At 43.0% G+C, this 21,042-nt stretch overlaps 1 protein-coding gene across 7 annotated transcripts in view; it reads left to right on the forward strand.

Annotated features, from left to right (window-relative positions):
• RAI14 (retinoic acid induced 14) overlaps window positions 1-21,042 on the forward strand; it is a 162,919-nt gene that overhangs the window by 22,958 nt on the left and 118,919 nt on the right. For 6 of the 7 annotated variants that reach the window (XM_040262299.1, XM_040262302.1, XM_040262303.1 and 3 more), the window contains exon 2: window positions 5,034-5,116. In XM_040262299.1, coding sequence (XP_040118233.1) covers window positions 5,081-5,116 — 36 coding nt within the window. In that variant the 5' untranslated portion in view covers window positions 5,034-5,080. Of the gene's footprint in view, window positions 1-724; window positions 1,166-5,033; window positions 5,117-21,042 lie in introns of those variants that run through there. The other variant, XM_040262301.1, reaches the window with a different exon arrangement.

Genomic DNA, 21,042 nt, shown 5'->3' on the forward strand with positions numbered 1-21,042 from the left:
CAGGTACTCAGGGAGAAGAGGTGGATGCTGAGCAAGAGAGAAGTGTTTTGATTTCAGTGTCTTGCATTTGTTCAGTGTCGTCTCCAGTGCTTTGGATTTTAAGTCTCATGTACTTTTCACTTGGAAGAAAAATTCTTGAAGCCTGTCTGGGGGTGCACATTTAGTGTTCTGGTGTTGCTGAAGATTCCGAGGAAGTATCTCACATTCCATGACGGAGGGATTAGTGAGAGCAAGGACATTGTTATTCACTCAGGTCCTCTGGTGCTACGGTGACTCAGAGGGAACTATTTTAAACCACTGCCCTTGAATCCTAGGGTATGGCATCTTGGATGCTAAATACATCCCTGTGATTCAGGAAAAGGTACATGTGTGTATAGCTGCCATTTGCCTCTGTGAGTTATTGTTTCTTAGTGGCCATGGTAACCAGCTAATTTCTCTCTTACCTTTTAATGTAGAATGTTCCCCTCTCATCCACCCACAATATTTTGAAAGATTCCATCAATGTTCAGAAATAATGATCTATAATATCTACTTATGCAGATATAAATTGTTTTTAATGAAAGTGTCAATTGTAAGTATGATTAGGTGGTATGATAGGTATAGAACAGTGGTTCCCAATCTCATTGAGCATCCAAGTCACCTGGTGAGTTAAACAAAATTACCAGAGACTTCCTTTGCAGTCCAGTGGTTAACACTCTGCACTTCCAGTGCAGGAGGTGTGAGTTCAATCCCTGGTCAGGGAACTAAGATCCTACATGCTGTGGACCATGACCAAAAAACAAAGAAAAAAACCCAATTCTGAGCCTCACTTCTGATTACAGAATCCAAATACCTGGCTGGGGCTCCAAGGGGGCCCTTACGTGCTGACATAATTGTCAGCATTGTCTTATGAAATAACCTTTGGGTCACATGTAGGGGTGGAAGTGCGGGTGAGTGGGAGGAGTGGTTTGGCAATAGAAGAGAGGAACTTTTTTCCGCTCTTTTCCTCATGGTTACATTTCAGTTGGAGATGGCTTGTGGTCAAGAAATAGCTAAAGAGAATTTAGGAGCAAGGAACCTTTTAGCGCTAAGGCCATTGCTTAATTAACCTTTGTTCCTTCAAAGTTCATTTTCAGCCAGTCCAGAGGTTCTCAACCTGAAATTTTCCTAGCTCTACAGATTGAAGGTAATAAAGATTATTAAACTACTAAAAAAAAAAAACAGCTAAAGAATTAACATCTTTGTTGAGATAAGTCACATCCTATTCAATTTACCCATTTGAATGGTACAGTCGATTGGTTTTTGGTGTGTTCACAGGTTGTACAGCCATCATAGCAATAAATGTAGAACATTTTCATCACCCCAAAAGGAAAATTCTATATCTGTTATGTCATTTTTAATATTCAAAGAAGTTAACTTATTAGTTCACAGTATAGCTCTATAGGCTAACATCAAGGCTTTTTGATTCAGGCTAGAAATTCTATTTGATAAGGGTAGTTCATGTTAAGCTTTGGTTGAGAGTTACATTATTTTTAAAGGGAAAATGGATTAACAAACCCTGTCTAGTCTTTCAGATGAGAGGGCAATAGTCTGTGCCTCCCTGCCCTATTCCATCCTTACTGATGGAGTGACATCACATGGTAACTGGCAACGAAGCAATGCTTGGTGATTTATTTTGGGTTGAGCATGGAGTAAACTGACCAACATTTCTGCCCAGTGGGTAGACAGGCTTTTTTTTCTGCTTGAAATGAGAGGATTTAATTCAAATACCTTTTCCTGTATATGTGAAACATGCCCTTCTCTTTCTGAACCATCCAAATTAGATTCCCATGCAGCTAATTCAGCTTTATCACAGCTCTTTTGACCTAAGCACCTAGTTACTTTTCCAAGGACTGCTCTTAGTGTGGCTTCACTAAGTTGATAGATGTCATTTTATCCAGTCTGGGCTTTGGAAGTTTGAATCTGGGAATTGGAGCAGAAAGATTCCAGCTGACCCAGGGAAGGCAAGTCATGATTGACTCTTGGGTCCTCTTGGGGAAGAGGGGGCTAACTGAGGCAAAGGGGGCCCAGGTGACTTGCCACAAGTCCTGGCTTCCAGGATTGGGTCCTGGAGTAAAGCCCTGTTACCACTTCCTGGAAAGCAGTGATTTGTTACTAACTTTAATTATCCCCAGCTACAGTTCTTGTTTCTAGTTACTATTTTGTGGGTTTCCACACCTTTTTACCCTTGACCCCCATCTCTGTCATCCCAGAGTTATACCCTTGGACCACCCAGCTCTCAAACACCCAAAGCTTCCAGGAAAACATTCATTTTCACAGCTAATACCTCCCCCCTGGAAGTTTTTGGAATTACTTGCTTTATTTATTTAATCCTCTTTAAATGAGCCTTTGCATACTTCTCACTGCCATTCTGAGGGGTGAGGGGGAGACAAAGACAAATACAGCAAGCCGCTAGCGCCCACACCCATGAAACACGCTCCCCCACCTCCGGCCCTATGTGCCCCACGACCTCAAACAAAAACCTGATCCAGCTTTGCCTGAGACATTGTGTTCTTGCCTGAAAGAATGCTTTGGGTGGTTCCACCTTGGTGGGTAACACAGTTTGTGGGTTATCCAAGGCTGGGTTTCTCTTTGCTTCTTTTCCTGGTGCATGGCTTTGTCCTGTTTTCTTGGTTAATAGCACTTTATCCGGAGGGTGGAAGGAATTGAACTTCAAGGGCAATTTCCATCTTCTAGCTGCATTTGGTGGAGAACCATGAACCGGTGTCCGGTTGGGAACTTCTGCTTATCATGGTTTTCTACTTGGATTCATCAAAAGATGGTTGCTCTGACATGATGAAGGGCTGTTTCATAAACCAGCACAGCTTTGATAAGGATATTTCCAGTTCCACATACCTCATTTCTAACTTCTCAAACTTGTATGCCAGAGTCAACCAAGCAGACGCCTAGGCTCTGCCCTTGAGATTCAATTTCCAGGGAATTTTGCATTCAGCAAACTGTCCCCAGATTCTTCTGATTCAGGTTAAGTTGGGGGGCCACCTTCCAGAAGCACTGTCCTCAGAGTTTACACTTTGCCATTCAGGTATCAGCCCAGCCTTCTCTGTGGTTTTAAGTACATGGCAATTAACAAGGTGTAATTACCGTGTGTGCGGTTTCCAAGGCAACAGACATTCTGTCACTCCTGCTGAGGCTGGGAAGATTGAAAGGGACCACAGGGAGGCCACAGGACTGGTGTGGCCTCCAGATTAATGTCATTGAGGTGCTTTGTGACCGGTCCAAAGGGCCTTGCTTAAGGGCAGCAGCAATAATGAAAGTCAAAAATTAACAAATTAGAAGCCAGGGAGCCACTGGACCACTTCTGGAGGTGGCAACAAAGACCTCAAGAGGAATGGGTCCAGCCATTCAGTTGCCTGCATTTCCTACCCCGCCCCCACCATGCCATCTGTTTCCTCAGATCAGTTTAGTCCAGAATAAAGATGGTGGATGAACATGATGACCTTGAAAGGCTTTTGAAAGGTAATGATCAACCTAGTCAACATCTGACCACCATTCCTTAGTCCTCAAATAGGCGGGCCTGTTAATGTTCCCCTGTTCTCACTTTGTCAGCTGAGGCTTTGTCAGTTGAGTGCTTTCCACGTGCTGAGAACTTGCACATAGATTTTTCTGTCATTTTTTACCTAAACATACACTTTCCAGGTTTCAGGATGGAAGAGATCAAGTTCATGCCATGTTTTAGCCCAGGAGTTTACGTTCAGGTTTTAGTTTTAAAGCTGTAGGGCAGTGGAAAAGGCATTCACTCATCAGTCAGACTTTGGTTCTGAATTTTATCATACAGAGGTGTGGGGAATGCAGACAGGTTTCTTTACTTTGAGGTTCCATCTCTCCCTCTGGAAAATGAGGGGCTCTGACTATATCCATAGTCTTACCTTTTGAAGGGTGACGATGCCTTTGCACAATCTGATGAAAATAGGAACTTTCTTCCCAGAAAAAAGTACAGGGACTTCTCTGGTGGTCCGGTCATGAAGACTTCACAATCCCAATGCAGGGGGCCTGGGTTCGATCCCCTAGTCGGGGAACTGGATCCTGTAGGATGCACCTAAGACTCACCACAGCCAAATAAACTTAAAAAAAAAAAAAAAAAGTACAGATATACTGTCATTCCAAAAATTTACCTTCATTTTCTAAAGGCACCACAGATCCCTCCTAAATGAGGTGGTTTCTTAAGACTTTTCGAGCTCCGGATTGGAATCACTGGGTCCCACGAGGACCTGGGGAGAGTCTTTCACTGTTTTGAGTGGCTTCCTGAGGAATGAGGTATTTGATGAGGGAGGTTTTGTTTTTTTTTGCATTTTTCCCTCATTGCCCTTTGCATCTATGAGGGGGAAAAAAACACACTGAGAAAAATAAATAGGGAATGAATGGCATCTGGAATATGAGCTGCGCTTCAGTATGCTTCACTCCTGTGTCCCTTTCAGAGGAGGTGGAGGCTGTAACTGTACCGTGAAGGGGATGGAGAGGAGGGAGTTAGGCACCGAATTTTGTGCAGTGACAGGCCAGCCTTTACTTAAGCTTGTTCTACTTTGAATGAGGAGTTGGAAGAAAATGAAAAGTTTCAGTTAACTTGAAAATGTTGGATGCTTCAAAGGAGTGTCACAAATGGGAAGAACATGACATTCTGTACCACTTCCCAGCCCTGAACCCTGACCACCTTCCTAACTCAAACCCAGACGATTACCCATGGCCCAAAGTCCTAGTCCAGTTGGGAAGGAGCCACTGTAGTGTTTGTTTGGAAACCTTAAAGTGTGTGCGTGTGTGTGTGAGTGTGTTGCTCAGTCATGTCTGATTCTTTGTGACCCCATGGACTGTAGCTCACCAGGCTCCTCTGTCCATGGGATTCTCCAGGCAAGAATACTGGAGTGAGTTGCCATTCCCTTCTCCATGGGATCTTCCCAACTGAGGGATCGAACCTGGGTCCCCTGTATTATAGGCGGATTCTTTACCCTCTGAGCCAGGAAACCTTGATACTTAATTTCTTTTTTTCTCCTCCTGGCTAGGTGCTGAAGGTCTCCTCTAGAGCTGTGGAAGGTTGAATGGACTAAACATGAAGAGCTTGAAAGCCAAGTTCAGGAAGAGTGATGTAAGTACTTGTGACTCACGTCTGGCTGCAGAAACACCCTCCCTTGGACCTTGATGAGATGCTGGGTTAATCAACTACAGAAGTCAGAAGTGCTCTGGGGCCCAGCTCAGCCTGGCTTTTGTGAATGACGTGTTCTTGCTGTTTGTGTATATAGCTTCTAAAAAGCACTTTTTTTTTTTTTACTTCTGATGTCTGTGCCTTGTAGAGAAAGGAACAGTCAAATTAACATCTTAACAAAAAGAGTAAAATACCTCAGCATTTCTAAATCCCCCCAAATCTGACTCAGAATGTCATTTTTAGAGAGTGGTTAAGGAATTATGTGTTAACGTGGTTCATCTTGGGTGTTTAGGAAACTTAAATTCTGTTAAGGCTTTAGTGGTAAAACAGCAATATCTATTGCCGCCTACACCTTTATTCCCTCTTAATTCCTGGGGTTCTTCCTTATTTATTATTCATCATACAAGCCTTTGGATTGGAGTAACCAGTGATGCTAAAGCTGAAACTCCAGTCCTTTGGCCACCTCATGCAAACAGTTGACTCATTGGAAAAGACTCTGATGCTGGGAGGGATTGGGGGCAGGAGAAGAAGGGGACGACAGAGGATGAGATGGCTGGATGGCATCACCGACTCGATGGACGTGAGTTTGAGTGAACTCTGGGAATTGGTGATGGACAGGGAGGCCTGGTGTGCTTCAGTTTATGGGGTCACAAAGAGTTGGACACGACTGAGTGACTGAACTGAACTGAACCAGTGATGATGCCTGAATTATGAGACAAAGTCTCCCAGAGGAGAAAATGGAGAAAAAGAACATAGCAGTGGGATTATATGTGATGCTATTATAACAGAAGGTCAGCTCATAAACTCTGCTGAGGCTCCAGTCTTGTACTAGCTGCTGCAGATACTTGGAGCAGAGTTGTTGAAGGGGAGAAATACATGGAAGGATGTTTGATGGAAGCTCAGCGATGTCACCCTCCTAATGGGCTTGCTTGGCTGTCATTTAACATTGGGTAATTAAAAGTAAACCTGGATTTTATTGCTTTGCTGTGAATTATATGACAGCTTGGCACAACCACATTTTTGCAATGAGTGGAGACCGTGTCTTACGGCTAACATGTCACACACGCACATACACACACGAACACACATACCTCCTCTTGGCTGAAGCTCATCTCCTGAGGCTACATCATGACATGTAACTTATTGCCCTGATAAGCCCCAGACTGGAGGAGGTGCTTGTGGAATGATTGCAGAATCTTGTTATGCCGAAAGGAAGTTTGAGCTCTAAGGAGAAAGGTTTTTTGGGAAAAAGTGGACTTTGCTTCCTCGTTCTTCAGGTAAGTTACCTAAGACTCAGAGAAAGTGACTTGGCTAAAGCTGTCCAGGTAACCTTTGGCTGGAGTGACAGCCTTGGTGATCTGACTTCCTTGACCTCTTGCCCTGCCCCTCCCCTGAGAAAACTCCCTTCAGTCTTCTCATTTGTTGGCCAAGGGATGCTTCAGCCTCTAGATCTCATTGGACTTTCAGTTAATAAGGAAAAGGCAGTTAAATGGAAAATGTTGCCCAGCCAGGCCGATTCAGGTTTGTAACTTGTGTGACCAGGTTCACAAATACCTTTTCCATTCCATTGGGCAGCTTCCATTTGTACAAGCTGAAATTGTTTTAGCAAAATTTAATCAATCTAGACTTCTATGATATATGAACAGGGGCAGGGGGGAAATAATAGGAGCATACACTTTCGATTTATAAACTGGTGGCTGTAGGGAGGGTATTGCTGGAATCTAGTTTTTTAAATAAAAACTGAAATATTTCCATGATTTAGGGGAAAAAAGTCACAGTAATAACACTATTAAAAGCTTCTGGAATTTGGCAGTTGAAAAGCTATGATTTTGGCAGTTAGTGCAAAGGGAAGAAATGTTAGAAGAGCAAGCTTGGGAAAGGAGAGCAAAAGAAATTGGTATTATGGGGCCAGATGGTATCAGATGGCTCCCCAATTTCACCCCAAATTGCTTCCCAAAGCGTCATCCCTCCACTGCAAGATGGAAGGAATAAAAGCAGAAAAGAAAAACGTTTCAAAGCCCAGCTTGTTAATGAGCCATTGGATAGTGAGAGCTCACCATTATGAAATATTTACTTTATGTCAGGTGCTGTAGCAAGCTCATTATGTGAACTTTCTTTAATCTTGCTGCAACCCTTATGTGGTAAGTATTATTGGCAGGCTCATTTTCCAGATGAAGAAACTGAGACCCAAGGAGCCCCAGTCCCTTGCCTGGGCCTGAGTTCTTCTAGCTCAGAGTTGTCAGTGTTTGTGCCCAAGTAGCCTGATTCCAGACCCCAGGTTTTGCAAAAGAGGAAATGTGGATGCAGGTCTGATTTTATGAAACAGCAATCCAGGCAGTAGGTTGGGAAAGCGACTTCAGACCTAGGTGTATGGCCTTGGGCAAGTCTGTTCCCTTTCCTGAACCCCCAGGCTCCTCACCTGAAAACTGAAGATCGTATTACCTCATGAAGTTGTGAAGGTTAGGTGTTCTAATGTCTGTAAGGCACACATTTTAGGCCTGGCATTCTGGAGGTGCTTGGTATATCTTCCTACCTCTTTCTTAATCACAGACATCCATGCTGGAGTTGAGAGGACTTCAGCTATATGGTTGGCAGACAGGTTCAGACTCACCACAAGCTTTACTTGGGAAGGTTACTACCTCTTGCTTGGTCTTTGTAAGTCGTCTTCAGAGCACAAACCTGGGCAGTGAGGGCCTTCTCTCTCTTACAACATGTATTTCTCCCTTTAAGCAGTAGATTTTAGATGAAAATGATATCAGTGTGATTTTAACACGAAAGAAGCAGCTTGTTCTCTCTTATTCTCTGTGTAACCACTGGGAATTTTTACTTGTGTCTAAAATTTAAAATAGTCTAACAGGACAGACTGCAAAGTGATATTTTTGTTGGTGCAAACTTTATTTCATATGTGAAATCTTTTACTGATTCTGAATATTTTTAAAATTGAAAATTATTATTGAAAAAATAAAGAGGGAAATTCACTACTGATGACCTTCCTTTGAAAAGTAATTGGAGATGAAATGTAAATTGTCATGTAAAAGCATTTTAAAAGGCAAAAAAAAAAAAAGTGAAAGTCGCTCAGTTGTGTCCAACTCTTTGTGACCCCATGGACTATGCAGACCATGGAATTCTCCAGGCCAGAATACTGGAGTGGGTTGCCTTTCCCTTCTCCAGGGGATCTTCCCAACTCAGGGATCGAACCCAGGTCTCCCACATTGCAGGTGGATTTTTTACCAGCTGAGCCACCAGGGAAGCCCAAGAATTCTGGAGTGGGTAGCCTATCCCTTTTCCAGTGGATCTTCCTGACCCAGGAATCAAACTCAGGTCTCCTGCATTGGAGGCCGATTCTTTAACTGAGCTATCAGGAAAGTTAAAAAAAAAAAATTATTATGTAGAAATTGCTAATTGAAAGTAAAGAATGAGTCAATAATTATGGTTTATAAAAAAAGCAAACACAATGAGAAGTAGGCAGAAAAGCCTATGTGGTCTTGAGGGCAAAATAACCTGGTAACTAAGTTGCTATTTCTTGGGAGGGACACAGAAGTGGGAGTGGGTTGGTGACTGGGGGTGAGGGGTTGGGGGGGATTTTGCTTTTCACTGGGTGCTTTAGGCTTTCATTTTTTGGTATATGTGTATGCATCCCCATGTGTCACTTGTTACAAGAAAAGCAAGTTCTAAACTGTTTACATTCAGTTCAGTGAGCCAAACTGTAATCTTCTTTACCCGAAGTGAGTGGTCTCTCTTAGAGAATAACCCTAAACCCACCCATCAGATTTGCCTGCTAGTCTTCGTGGGAGGCTGAAAGGAGGAGAAAGAAAGGGCTCTTTGTGTTTCTGGCGGGGAGGAGGAAGAGGGACAGCACGTAGTGGTGTTCTCTTGTCAAGAGAAGGCAGGTGACCCGCGGGCATGATCACATTTCAGCCAGCCTGTGTCTGGGAGGTCTTGCAGCCAAATGAGTTTGTGACCATTGAGGGCAAAACCCAGGAGTGAGAAAGGACAAGCGTGGCCCGGAGGAGCCCCCATGGATGCCTTTAAGGTCACTGTGCTGCACTAGGACCATCAGGCAGACAGAGATTTCTTCTGAGCATCCTTTCCAGAATGCTTTACTTCGGCGGCTGAGTTTCTGTGCATGATCTAGGGGAAGGACCTAGCCTGTTTCTTTGGGCTGTGGTTAGATACCATCCTCGCCTAGTGGCTTCCATCCCTAAACTTAATAGGGAGCCTGCAGGTAACCCAGAGAGGCCAAAGAAAGTCGTGGAGCTTACCGAAAGTTTCCCTAATGTAGGTGACATTTTCCAGTTCCTGTTTCTAACTTGATTTGGTCATCTTTGAACTGGGGTTAGGTACTGGAAGGGATACTGGAGAAACATGCGGGATGCTGATTGTTTTGAAGAAACTCAAAAACCCACGTGGGAGGAGAAAAACTACACACAGGCAATAACTAAGACAAAATACAAATCCTATAGAATATAGATATTAATAGGATATCCAGGATGATATAACCAGTTGTTAAATTAGGAGACCTGAATGATAAATGCTATAGATTTTCAGAGAGGAGTGAATCGCTGGAAATGGGAAAATTGGTAGGAGGTTTATGGAGCTGAAGCTTCTAGGCCTCAGGGAGGCATAGGATTGGAAGGATGGTTAGGAGAGGAGGAGAGGGTAATGCTGGCTAGCAAGTCATAAGGCACAGTGGGTAGACTCGCTTTCCAAAAATAGCCCTTGACCTGCACAAAAGTGACATTAAGGAGCCCAAGAGAAATCCCATAGCATGGCTCTGAGTCTTTGCATAAGAACACTGTAAATTTTTCATTCTAGTCTAAAAAATGGATGTACTTGACTTTTTATGCTTGTAAAAGTAAGTACAGGGTTCTAAATCATCATTATTTATTTCTTTTATGACTAGTTTGAAAGTAGCTTCTTTACCTCTTTAAATATTTGCAGCAACCAGTACGTGGTTCCACTTGGAAAAATGAGCTGTCATCATGAGAAATGAAGCCAAGAAGGTTGGGATTTCCCTTTGCTAATAAAATGCTCAGGCTTCTGGAATTTCTTTGTAAATGCCAATTTTTAGTGCCTTGAGTTGAAATGGAGGTTGAGGGATGCGAAAAAAGGGTTGAAAGATCTTTGTAACAAATCTTGAGAACTGCCTCTCCAACGTGATCGAGGCCTTCAGAGTTTACTTTGTGGGTGTGTGCTTAATTTTATGAAAGATTTGTTCCCAATTATGTTTTCCACTGTAACAGGGAAGCAGTGGACATTCTGTTTAGGGGGGGAAAAAGGCATCCAGTTTGAAATGGCTGAGTCCATGAGAGATTAAATTAATGGTATTTCTTTATGGAGCAGCTACTAATGATGGCAGCTTTCAGCCAAAGAATGCACACACCCCATGAATCTTGAGGAACCAGACACATCCTGCTTAGGCAGGAGTTTGAATTTGTTGCCTGTTGAGAGAGTGGCTCTTGTGAAGGTCGATAATCGGCATCTCTGCCAAGGTATGTTTTTCAAGTTATTAGTTGTTTATAATAAGTTTTTACAGATGCCCATGCCTCCCTCCCCCCACCTCACTTGCAAAAAAAAAAAGTTTTTAAAATCTGAGCCTCTTTTGACAGAGGAACCTTGGCTAAATCTATTGTAAAGCTTAGCCTCTTTTTTTTCCCCCATAGATTTAAAAATACATCAGAGGTGACCTTTTGGGGAAGAGGCCTGCGTCTCTTGTAAACTTGAGCAGAGAATGTGTCAGGCTACATAGTTTCCAGGTCCTGTCAGCCCATCTTAGTGAGGAATCTGCTGCTGCCTGATTTTACCTTGTATTAATTTCCTGGGGTAGGAGTGGGGGGAGTGAAAGTCTATCCCTCAGTCGTCTGAATCTTTTGCAACCTCATGGACTGCAGCCCGCCAGGCTCCTCTGTCCATGAGATTTTGCAGACAAGAATACTGGAGTGGGTTGCCATTCCCTACTCCAGGGGATCTTCTGGACCATGGGATCAAACTCCTGTCTCCAGCACTGGCAGGTGGATTCTTTACCACTGAGCCATGAGGGAAACCCATTAGTTACCTAGACTTGCTGTGAACATGCCTCGAGTGGCTTACACAACAGCAGTGTATTATCTCACAGTTCTGGTGACCAGAAGTTTGAGATCAAGGTGTTGGTGGGGTTGCTTCTTCCCTCTTGAGGGCTATGAAGGTGAATCTGATCCATGTCTTTCTCAGCTTTGTTTGGTGGTTTGCATTGAGGTGCATCACCTTGATCTCTACCTTCATCTTCACATGGCGATCGCTCTACTTGTCTCTGTCTCTCTTCAAATTCTGCTTTTTGTAAGAAAACCAGCCTTATTGGATTAGGGCCCACCCTAAGGACCTCATTTTAACTTGATGACCTTTGTAAAGACCCTGTCTCCAGATGAGGTCATATTCTGAGTACTTAAGACTTCAACTGATCAATTTCACAAGGTGTGTGTCAGGCGTGGGGCTCACAGTTGAACCCCAAACATGCCTCCATCCTTTTCTGTCCTAGAACAGATGCTCCAAAGCCCTAGCACCCACAACTGAGCACGTGTGCTCATAAACTTCTGCTTCACAGTTTCTTCATCTTTTGGACTGTACATTTTCAGTGTCTAATAAAGTGAGGCTGGGTTATCACAATTTTTTGATGGGTGTTGGTGCCTAATTTTGTTGTTCAGTTGCTAAGTCATTTCCGACTCGTGGTGATTTCATGGACTGCATCACGCCAGGCTCCTCTGTCCTCCACTGTCTCCCGCAGTTTGCTCAAATTCATGTTTATTGAGTCAGTGATGCTATCTAACCATTTCATTCTCTGCCGCCCCCTTCTTTTGCCTTCAACCTTTCCCAGCATTAGGATCTTTTCCAATGAGTTGACTCTTTGGATCAGGTGGCTGTATCTTCTGAATGGTCATATCTCTTTGCCTTCCCTACTGTCCATGGAGTTCTCTAGGCAAGAATACTGGAGTGATTTGCCATTCCCTCCTCCAATGGACCATGTTTTGTCAGAACTCATCACTGTGACCTATCTGTCTTGAATGGCCCTGCACAGCATTGCTTATAGCTTCACTGAGTTGCAGAAGCCCCTTAGCCATGACAAGGCTGTGATCCATGAAGGGGCAGTGCCTAAACATAATGTTAATCAAAAGAATAAATACAATCACACGAGTAAACATGTATTGATCACTGACCTACTACAAGAGAAATTAGAAGAGTTCCCATTAATTGAATGCTTGCCACGTGCTAGGCACTGTACCAAAACCCTTCACGTGTAATGCTTACAAAATTGTATCCAATAAAGACCATTGCTGTTTACAGAGAGAAGTTAAGTTGAGAGAAGTTAAGTAACTTGGGTAAAGTTGCACATTTGATAAATAGCAGAGAGATCTGAATCCTGGTTTCTCTTGATGCCAGAGCAATAGCTATACACGGTTGTTGACACAGGGCATTCCCTTTCTTAAGTTTCAAAGCTGCAGACTGCAGAAGGTGAATTTTGCTCCAATGGTCTAAGCAATAAAGACCCATGGATTGATTTTGTCGTTATCAGCGCTCGCCACTGATGGTGGCAAAGCTCACCAATAGCGTCATTGTCCAGGCAGAGGAGGCTCTGGGTTGCTTTGTGGGAGGCAGATGCTCTTGAAGCTGAACTTTCGAAGCAAGAGAGGACAGATGCTGCTACTTTGTGCTCTTCCTCTGTAGTTCAGAAAACTAATTCTAATTCTAAATGGAAGCCCTATTACTGGCTAACTAGACCACAGCCTCATTCTAGTTGTTGTTCAATCACCCAGTTGTGTCTGACTCTTTGAGACCCCATGGACTGCTGCATGCCGGGCCTCCCTGTCCTTCACCATCTCCCGAAGTTTGCCCAAGTTCATGTCCATTGCATTGGTGATGCCATCCAGCCATCTCATCCTCTGATGCCCTCTTCTCTTTCTGGCCTCAATCTTTCCCAGCAACAGGGCCTTTTCCAATGAGTCAGCTGTTCACATCAGATGACCAAAATACTGGAGCTTCAGCTTCAGGATTAGTCCTTTTAATGAGTATTCAGGGTTGATTTCCTTTAAGATTGACTGGTTTGATCTCCTTGCTGTCCAAGAGACTCTCAGGAGTCTTCTCCAGCACCACTGTTCGAAGGCATCAGTTCTTTGGTGCACTGCCTTCTTTACAGTCCAGTTCTCACAACTGTACATGATACTGTGAAGACTATAGCCTTGACTGTACAGATCCAGAAAAACATCTATTTCTGCTTTATTGACTATGCCAAAGCCTTTGACTGTATGGATCACCACAAACTGGAAAATTCTTAAAGAGATGGGAATACCAGACCACCTGACCTGCCTCTTGAGAAATCTGTATGCAAGTCAAGAAGCAACAGTTAGAATTGGACATGGAACAACAGACTGGTTCCAAATAGGGAAAGGAGTATGTCAAGGCTGTATATTGTCACCTTGCTTATTTAACTTATACAGAGTATATCATGAGAAACATTGGACTGGATGAAGCACAAGCTGGAATCAAGATTGCCAGGAGAAATATCAGTAACCTCAGATATGCAGATGACTCCATCCTTATGGCAGAAAGTGAAGAACTAAAGAGCCTCTTGATGAAAGTGAAAGAGGAGAGTGAAAAAGTTGGCTTAAAGCTCAACATTCAGAAAACTAAGATCATGCCATCTGGTCCCATCACTTCATGGGAAATAGATGGGGAAGCAGTGGAAACAGTGACAGACTTTATTTTGCAGGGGGGTGGGGGCAGGGCAGAGGGTGTTCCAAAATCACTGCAGATGGTGATTGCAGCCATGAAATTAAAAGAAGCTTACTTCTTGGAAAGTTATGACCATCTTAGACAGCATCTTAAAAAGCAGAGACATTACTTTGCCAACAAAGGTCTGTCTAGTTGGAGCTGTGGTTTTTCCAGTAGTCATGTATGGATGTGAGAGTTGGACTATAAAGAAGTTTGAGCACCGAAGAATTGATGCTTTTGAAGTGTGTTGGAGAAGACTCTTGAAGTTCCTTGGACTGCATGGAGATCCAACCAGTCCATCCAAAAGGAATCAGTCGTGAATATTCATTGGAAAGACTGATGCTGAAGCTGAAACTGTGATACTCTGGCCACCTGATGCAAAGAACTGACTCATTGGAAAAGACCCTGATGCTGAGAAAGGTTGAATGCGGGAGGAAAAGGGGACGATCGACAGAGAATGAGATGGTTGGATGGCATCACCTACTCAATGGACATGAGTTTTAGTAAACTCTGGGAGTTGGTGATGGACAGGGAGGCCTGGCATGCTGCATTCCATGGGGTCACAAACAGTCGGACACGACTGAGCAACTGAACTGAACTGACAGATCTTTGTTGGCAGAGGAATGTCTCTGCTTTCAACACAGTCTTGGTTTGTCAAGGTATTAGAACTTGTAAACAGTGTACCTGAAGAACTATGGATGGAGTTCCGTAATATTGTACAGGAGGCAGCAAACAAAAACATTCCAAAGAAAAAGAAAAGCAAGAATGCAAAATGGTTATCATTCTAGTTACCCCAGACCATAATTGCAGGAATTCTTGGTTAAACCTGATATCATTCCAGCTGTAGCTAGAAACTGATATGAAACTTAGAAGCTGGCCCCTAAACTTGGGGAAATCTGATCGTCTACACAAGCAGAAAATCATCTAGGTTATTACCTCTTATCTCTTTATTCTGAAATTAATTACCTAATCATTTTGAACTATGGCTGACATTGGTGTTTTTTGCTTGACAAATTCTTGTATGTCACTTTTCTTTTGAAGTGAAATAGGAATTGCTTCTGAATTCATTCCATGGAGATTTTTCAGTTGAGCTTCTTTCCACAGATCTTTGCCATAGGAGGTGGTTCTTTGCATTTCTGTGGCAGCAGGTGTCAGCATGAGTTGAAGCTGTTGTCCATTAAGATGACATTAGTGACAAGCATTGACTTTCCTTTTGAGTCCCCACCTCCCTTTAAACAAGGAAAGTCAGTATGTTCTGATTGACTTGGTTTTCCAATTATTAGTTGTTACCATGTGAAATTAGTTTCACTTTTTAAGAAGCACTGCCTGAAAGGATTTCATTTTCTATCTTCTCAGGAGGCTGAAGGACATGGTATTGCCCTTCCTCCTTCCTTTTGGGCTGCCCAGTGGGCTGACTGACTGGGAGGTGCAGAGATTTATAATGTGGGAAAAGAACAAAAAAAGTCTGAGGAACCACATGTTCTCCTGGGATGGTTTTATTTTGAAATGTATTTTTCAATGCTGAGAATGTTTCTATGGTAATTTTTTAAACTTGGGCTGTGATTTTGGAGGTTTCTTTATTTTTCCATGAGAGTCAGCTTCCATGCTTTAAAGGGTTGTTTCATAACTGAGAAGCTGCAGGGTCTTTCTGGGAGACCCCAGAGGACATATTTATTATGATATGATTTGTAAGCTGTGATAACAAGATACGTGAAATTGGATAGATAGAACTGTTTCCTTAAGTAAACATTTCCAACACCCCAGAGCCAGCAGGACAGGTCTGCTTCATGGACTCCTCCAGGGACCCAGGTTCCTCTATAATGTCCTTCTGCTGCCCTCCCGAGCTGCACTGTGTGTTGCAGTAGGCGGTTGCTGCCTGGGGCTCTTGAGCACTTGAAATGTGGCTAGTCCAAATGGAGGTATTCCATAAATGTGAGATACCCACCAGATTTCAAAGATTTAGTACCAAATAATAAATGTGTCAAATACCTTAATAATATTTATAATTACACATTGAAATGCTAATATTCCAGACAATGAATTAAGTAAATTTAAAATTCACTCCCCTTGTTCCTTCTTATTTAATATGGCTCCTAGAAACTTTAAAATGCCTTATGTCTTACTAATTCCTTTGGACAGTGCTGGTTTAGGCTGTTCATGGTGCATATTCTGTATGTGAGAACCAGAAAGAGGGAGAATGAACCCCAAGCATCTCCTTTAAAAAAATTTTTTTTTTATTTATTTGGCTGTGCCAGGTCTTAGTTGTAGCATGTGGGATCTTAGTTCCCTGACCAGGAGTGGAATCCAGGTCCCTTGCATTGGGAGCAGGGAGTCTTAGCCACTGAACCATCAGGAAAATCTAGTAGCATCTTCTTTTTTTAAAAGATGTGACCCCGAAGTCACCCAAATCATTCTCCCCTCACATGGAACTTTCTGGAGCTTTAATCACATGCCCCTACCTAGCTACAAGGGAGGAATTCTGAGAGAAAAACACTCTCTCCAGATGGCAGCCATGAAACCAATGACACCTCAAGGGATAGGAGGAATGGGTCCTGGAGTAGATTAACTCAGTGATCTGGGTTGAATTGCTACCCATCCCCCAAAAGATAGATTGAAGTCACATACTGAGGTCCTAGGGGACCTTATTTGGAATTTGGATCTTAATAAAGGTAATTAAGTTAGAATGAAGTTATTAAGATGAGTGCTAATCCAATATGACTGATATCCTTATGAAAAGGGGATGCTTGGACAGGAAGACTATGTGTAGAGACAGGAAGAACACCACGTGGAGATGAAGGCAGAGAACTCTGTGATGCACCTGTAAGCCAAGGAAAGACCAAAGATTGTCTTCAGATCCCTAGAAGTGAGGAGAGAGGTGTGGGGCAGATTTACCCTCAGGAGGAAGCAGCCCTGCCAACACCTTGATCTTGAGCTTCTAGCCTCCAGAACTGGGAGACAGTACATTTTTGTTGTTTTAAGCCACCCAGTTAATGGTATTTTATGGTGGCAGCCCTGGAAAACCATTACACTTGGCCACAGGCAGTTTCCACAGTGAGTTTCATCTGAGAGAGTTAGGTGGTAAAGGTGTGTCATTTTGATTGCTTTTACCCCGGTGGTGAACATTGGTTGCCATTTGTCCAGTTCTCCATTGTTCTGTTGGTGGACATGCTGTTCATGTGACGTGAAGTGCTTTTTCCATGTTTGAAATGGAAACTGCTCCTAAGTGTTACCAACTTGTCACATTAGGTTGTCAATCAGGCTTTTCCTTTTAGTCCAGTAATAGGTTGAGTTTGATAAGAAGTGGGATTAAAAGGACCTGTGTTAAGTATACCATACAGTCATCATTCTGAGATTGTTGGCAGTGATGGGAACTGTCCTGACCTGATCCTATACCTTCACAGGGAAGTTTGGGAATGATGTCAGCCTACAATTATACATTTTAAACTTAGTTGTAGGTTACATTAAAGTACATACATTCATTTGGTCAGTATGCAATCTATGAAATTGTGAAACATGAGGATTCTTAACTATATCGGTTTCATTTGAACATATATGCCCGTTTGACATACTTTCAAGCTGAGGCTTAGAATTCTGAGCAAAACATTAGATTTGTTGCAAAAGAACTTAAAATAGTGGCATTTTCCACTTCTCAGTCATGTAGCTTTATTACTATAACCTGACATAATATTTTTTTTTTACCCTCATCCCCCTTTTCATTCGTAGTTTACTATTGATTCTTTTCTATCACTGTTGCTTGCAAAGCCTTGTCATTGTCTTTGTAGGCTTGGACTGTTGAATATTTGAAGCCAAATGCAAGATACTATATTTATCCTAGTTAAATTTTATTTTCCTAGTTAAGTTTGTTCAGTAATTCTGTTGCTCTGGTTTTTGCATTAAATTCTAACTCTTACCATAATCACATTGTCACCCATCTTACCATGCTCAGCCGCTCAGTCATGTCTGACTCTTTGCAACTCCATGGATTGCAGCTGGCCTGGCTCCTCAGCCGATGGAATTTTCCTGGCAAGAATACTGGAGTGGGTTGCCATGCTATCCTCCAGGGGATCTTCCCGACCCCAGTATCGAACCTGTATCTCCTGTGTCTCCTGCATTGCAGTGGATTGTTTACCACTGAGCCACCTGGGAATCCCCAAAACTTAGTAGGCACACCTATTTAATCTAAGTCATTAATGTATGGTATAGCTAGCTCTGTCTTCAGATATGGATATATAACCAGACTCCAAAGAATAAATTAAGGCAATGCCCATTTGGAAGAATGTCAGTGGTTAATATGTATCACTTTGTCATATATTATATATATATCATATATAAGCATACCTCATTTTATTGTGCTTTTCAGATTTTGCTTATTTTTCCTAAGAAAATTGAAGGTTTATGGCAACGCTGCATCGAGCAAGTCTTTTGGCACCATTTTTCCAACATCATTTGCTTACTTCATTTCTCTGTGTCATACTTCGGTAATTCTCACAATATTTCAAACCTTTTCATTATTGTTATATTTGTTGTCATGATCTGTGATCTTTTATAATGCTGTTGTAATTGTTTTTTGTTTTATAATTTTTCACTATTATGCACATTGTTTCTTTAGACATAATTCTATCACATACTTAATAGACTATAGTGTAAACATGATTTTTATAATACTGGGAAACCAAAAAGTTCCTGACTTGCTTTATTGCAATATTTGTTTTATTACAGTGGTCTGAAACTGAACCCATAATATCTCTGATGTACGCCTGTATATAATTATTAGCATCCTTCCAAACGGGCAGTGCCTTAATTCACATTCTTTGGGGTCTGGTTACAGCTGGCCCATTATACTATTTCTCAACCCTGTTTATCTTGTCCCAGTTTTATCCTTTACTATCTATGCAATATTGAACAGGTTACATACTCTCTCATCTTTGATTTTCTCATCTGTAAACCAGGGTGATGCCAGCACCTTCCAGCATCATTGTGAGGATTAAGATAAAGTCTGGCACACAGTAAGTTTTCAATAAATACTACCCAATGATACCTGTTAACCCTGTTGCCTTGCCTGGTGCCTGGCATTAGTAGGTCTTCAGTAGTGTGTGATGCATGAATGGTCTCTAAGTTTACTGTCTAGTTGAGATACTGTGATTGACATGCACGAAACAGGTACAGCAACAGAAGGCTTGTGTCATTCAAAACAAAACCAGGAGCCCCAGTGATAAACACTATAAGGGTTAAGGGAGAGCTTCACTGGAAAGGGTGAGTTTGGGCTTGGGCCTTCTTGACTGGTAGGTTAGGATTAAGAGAGGAAGTCAATACTGGTGGGGGATTGTCCAGAGGAGAGATCGACAAGAGGGAGATGAACCGAATAACTGCGTTTAGGTGGGAGGGATGGACTTCTGCACAGCATTGGAAACTAAGGGTGGGTGGTGGTGATAAAGTTGCAGAATGAGGGTTGAGACTGATTGCATTTGGGATGGAGGAAAGGGCCAGGACTCTAGGGCCGAGGCTCCGGTGGTGGCTGCTGCGTGCGAGGAGGGAAGGGATATAGTGCCTTGAGTGGGTGTGAGACCAAAAGCAGAGAAGATGATTCCTGTTGTACCACACCCTGCCTCGAGCATGCCAGCCAAGGGAGGGTACTCCCCATCTCCTGAGAAATCTGGCGTGGGCTGTTATCACACTCTCCTTTCACTAAGCAGCTTTGTGGGAAACTTCAAGAGGTGTTTTTTTTTTTTTTTTTAAAGTGAGAATCTCCTTGATTAAAAAAGAATGTTTGGAGAACATTAACATTCAAATGCACTGCTCTGCCAGGCATTGTTCTAAACGACAAATTGTGATCTGCTTCTTGTCTCTGTTAGAGGAGTACCTTTCTTATCCCCATTTTACAGATGAGAAAGCTGTGACATAGTAACTTGCTGTGTTAGATTGCTAGCATGGTTGTAACAAGTAGTATAAATGGAGTGGCTTAAATAACAGAGATGTATTGTTTCATATTCTGGACAACGAGAGTCTGAGATCAAGGTGTCAGCAGGATGGAGGGCCATGAGGAAGAATGTGTTCCTACACCTCTCCTCGCTTCTGCTGGTTTGCTGCAATCTTTGGCGTTTCCTTGGCTTATGCGTGCATCTCCCAGATCTCTGCCTTCATCTTCACACACATTCTCTGTGTGTGGGTCTCTGTCCAAATTTCCCCTTTTTATACTGGAAATAAGACACCAGTATTACTGGATTAGGGGCCCACCTTTGTTCAGAATGACTTCATCTTAGCTAATCACACCTGTCACCACCCTATTTCTAAATAAGGTAATGGGGTGAGGACATGAACATGTGAATTACAGGAGGACACAATTTAACAGAACATCTGTCCAAATCAGAAAGGTGAAGCAGGAACCAGGATTGGTGCCTGGGGACTCTGGCCCCGAAAGCCATGCCTTCCCACACAAACCACGCCTTTTCCACAAGCCACGCCCTCCACAAACCACGCCTCTCCACGACTCAAGACCTCCCCAAAGCCACGCCTCTACAAGCCACACCTTCCCCCACAAGCCATGCCTTCCGCACAGTGTCTGTAGTGGCTGCTGTGCACAGGTGTTGGCTGGTGGAGCTGCAAAATACTCCAGCTAGCCAAGTTGTCCTGAGACTGGATTTCAAATTCCTCTTTCCATAGTACAATGGCAACTAACCAGTGATAATTATGAGTAAACTGTGACCAAAACATGTTCTGGTAAAGCCCAGTAGCTGGATTCCCACTGATCGCTCTGAAATCCTTTGGTGTCAGAGATAAGCTGGGGCGGAGAACATGGAAAGCGAAGTGAAGCGGTTAGACCTGTTCCTGGAAGATCCGGACCTGCAGATACATTGGGACCTGCGACTTAAGGAATGTTTGTACAGTCTTTTGTGCTGAAAATTACAAAGGGCTGGACTTAGGCCAGCCTGGCTGTGCCTTTGACTGTTAGGGGCTCAGCTATCCCTGAGTGGTGGATCTGGCCCTGGGACGGGTCTCAGGGCATCAGCTATGCCCCATGAAGAGCTGGAACTTGGGTTGTTTGGGAAGTTCTGAGTGTTCAAGTAAGTCCCACAGTCGTGGGACACTGATACTATAGATTCCTGCCTTTTGGAGTGCATTTGGAAAGC

The sequence above is a fragment of the Oryx dammah genome, unplaced genomic scaffold (genome assembly GCF_014754425.2).
Source record: "Oryx dammah isolate SB20612 unplaced genomic scaffold, SCBI_Odam_1.1 HiC_scaffold_20, whole genome shotgun sequence".
Taxonomy (NCBI): Eukaryota; Metazoa; Chordata; class Mammalia; order Artiodactyla; family Bovidae; genus Oryx; species Oryx dammah.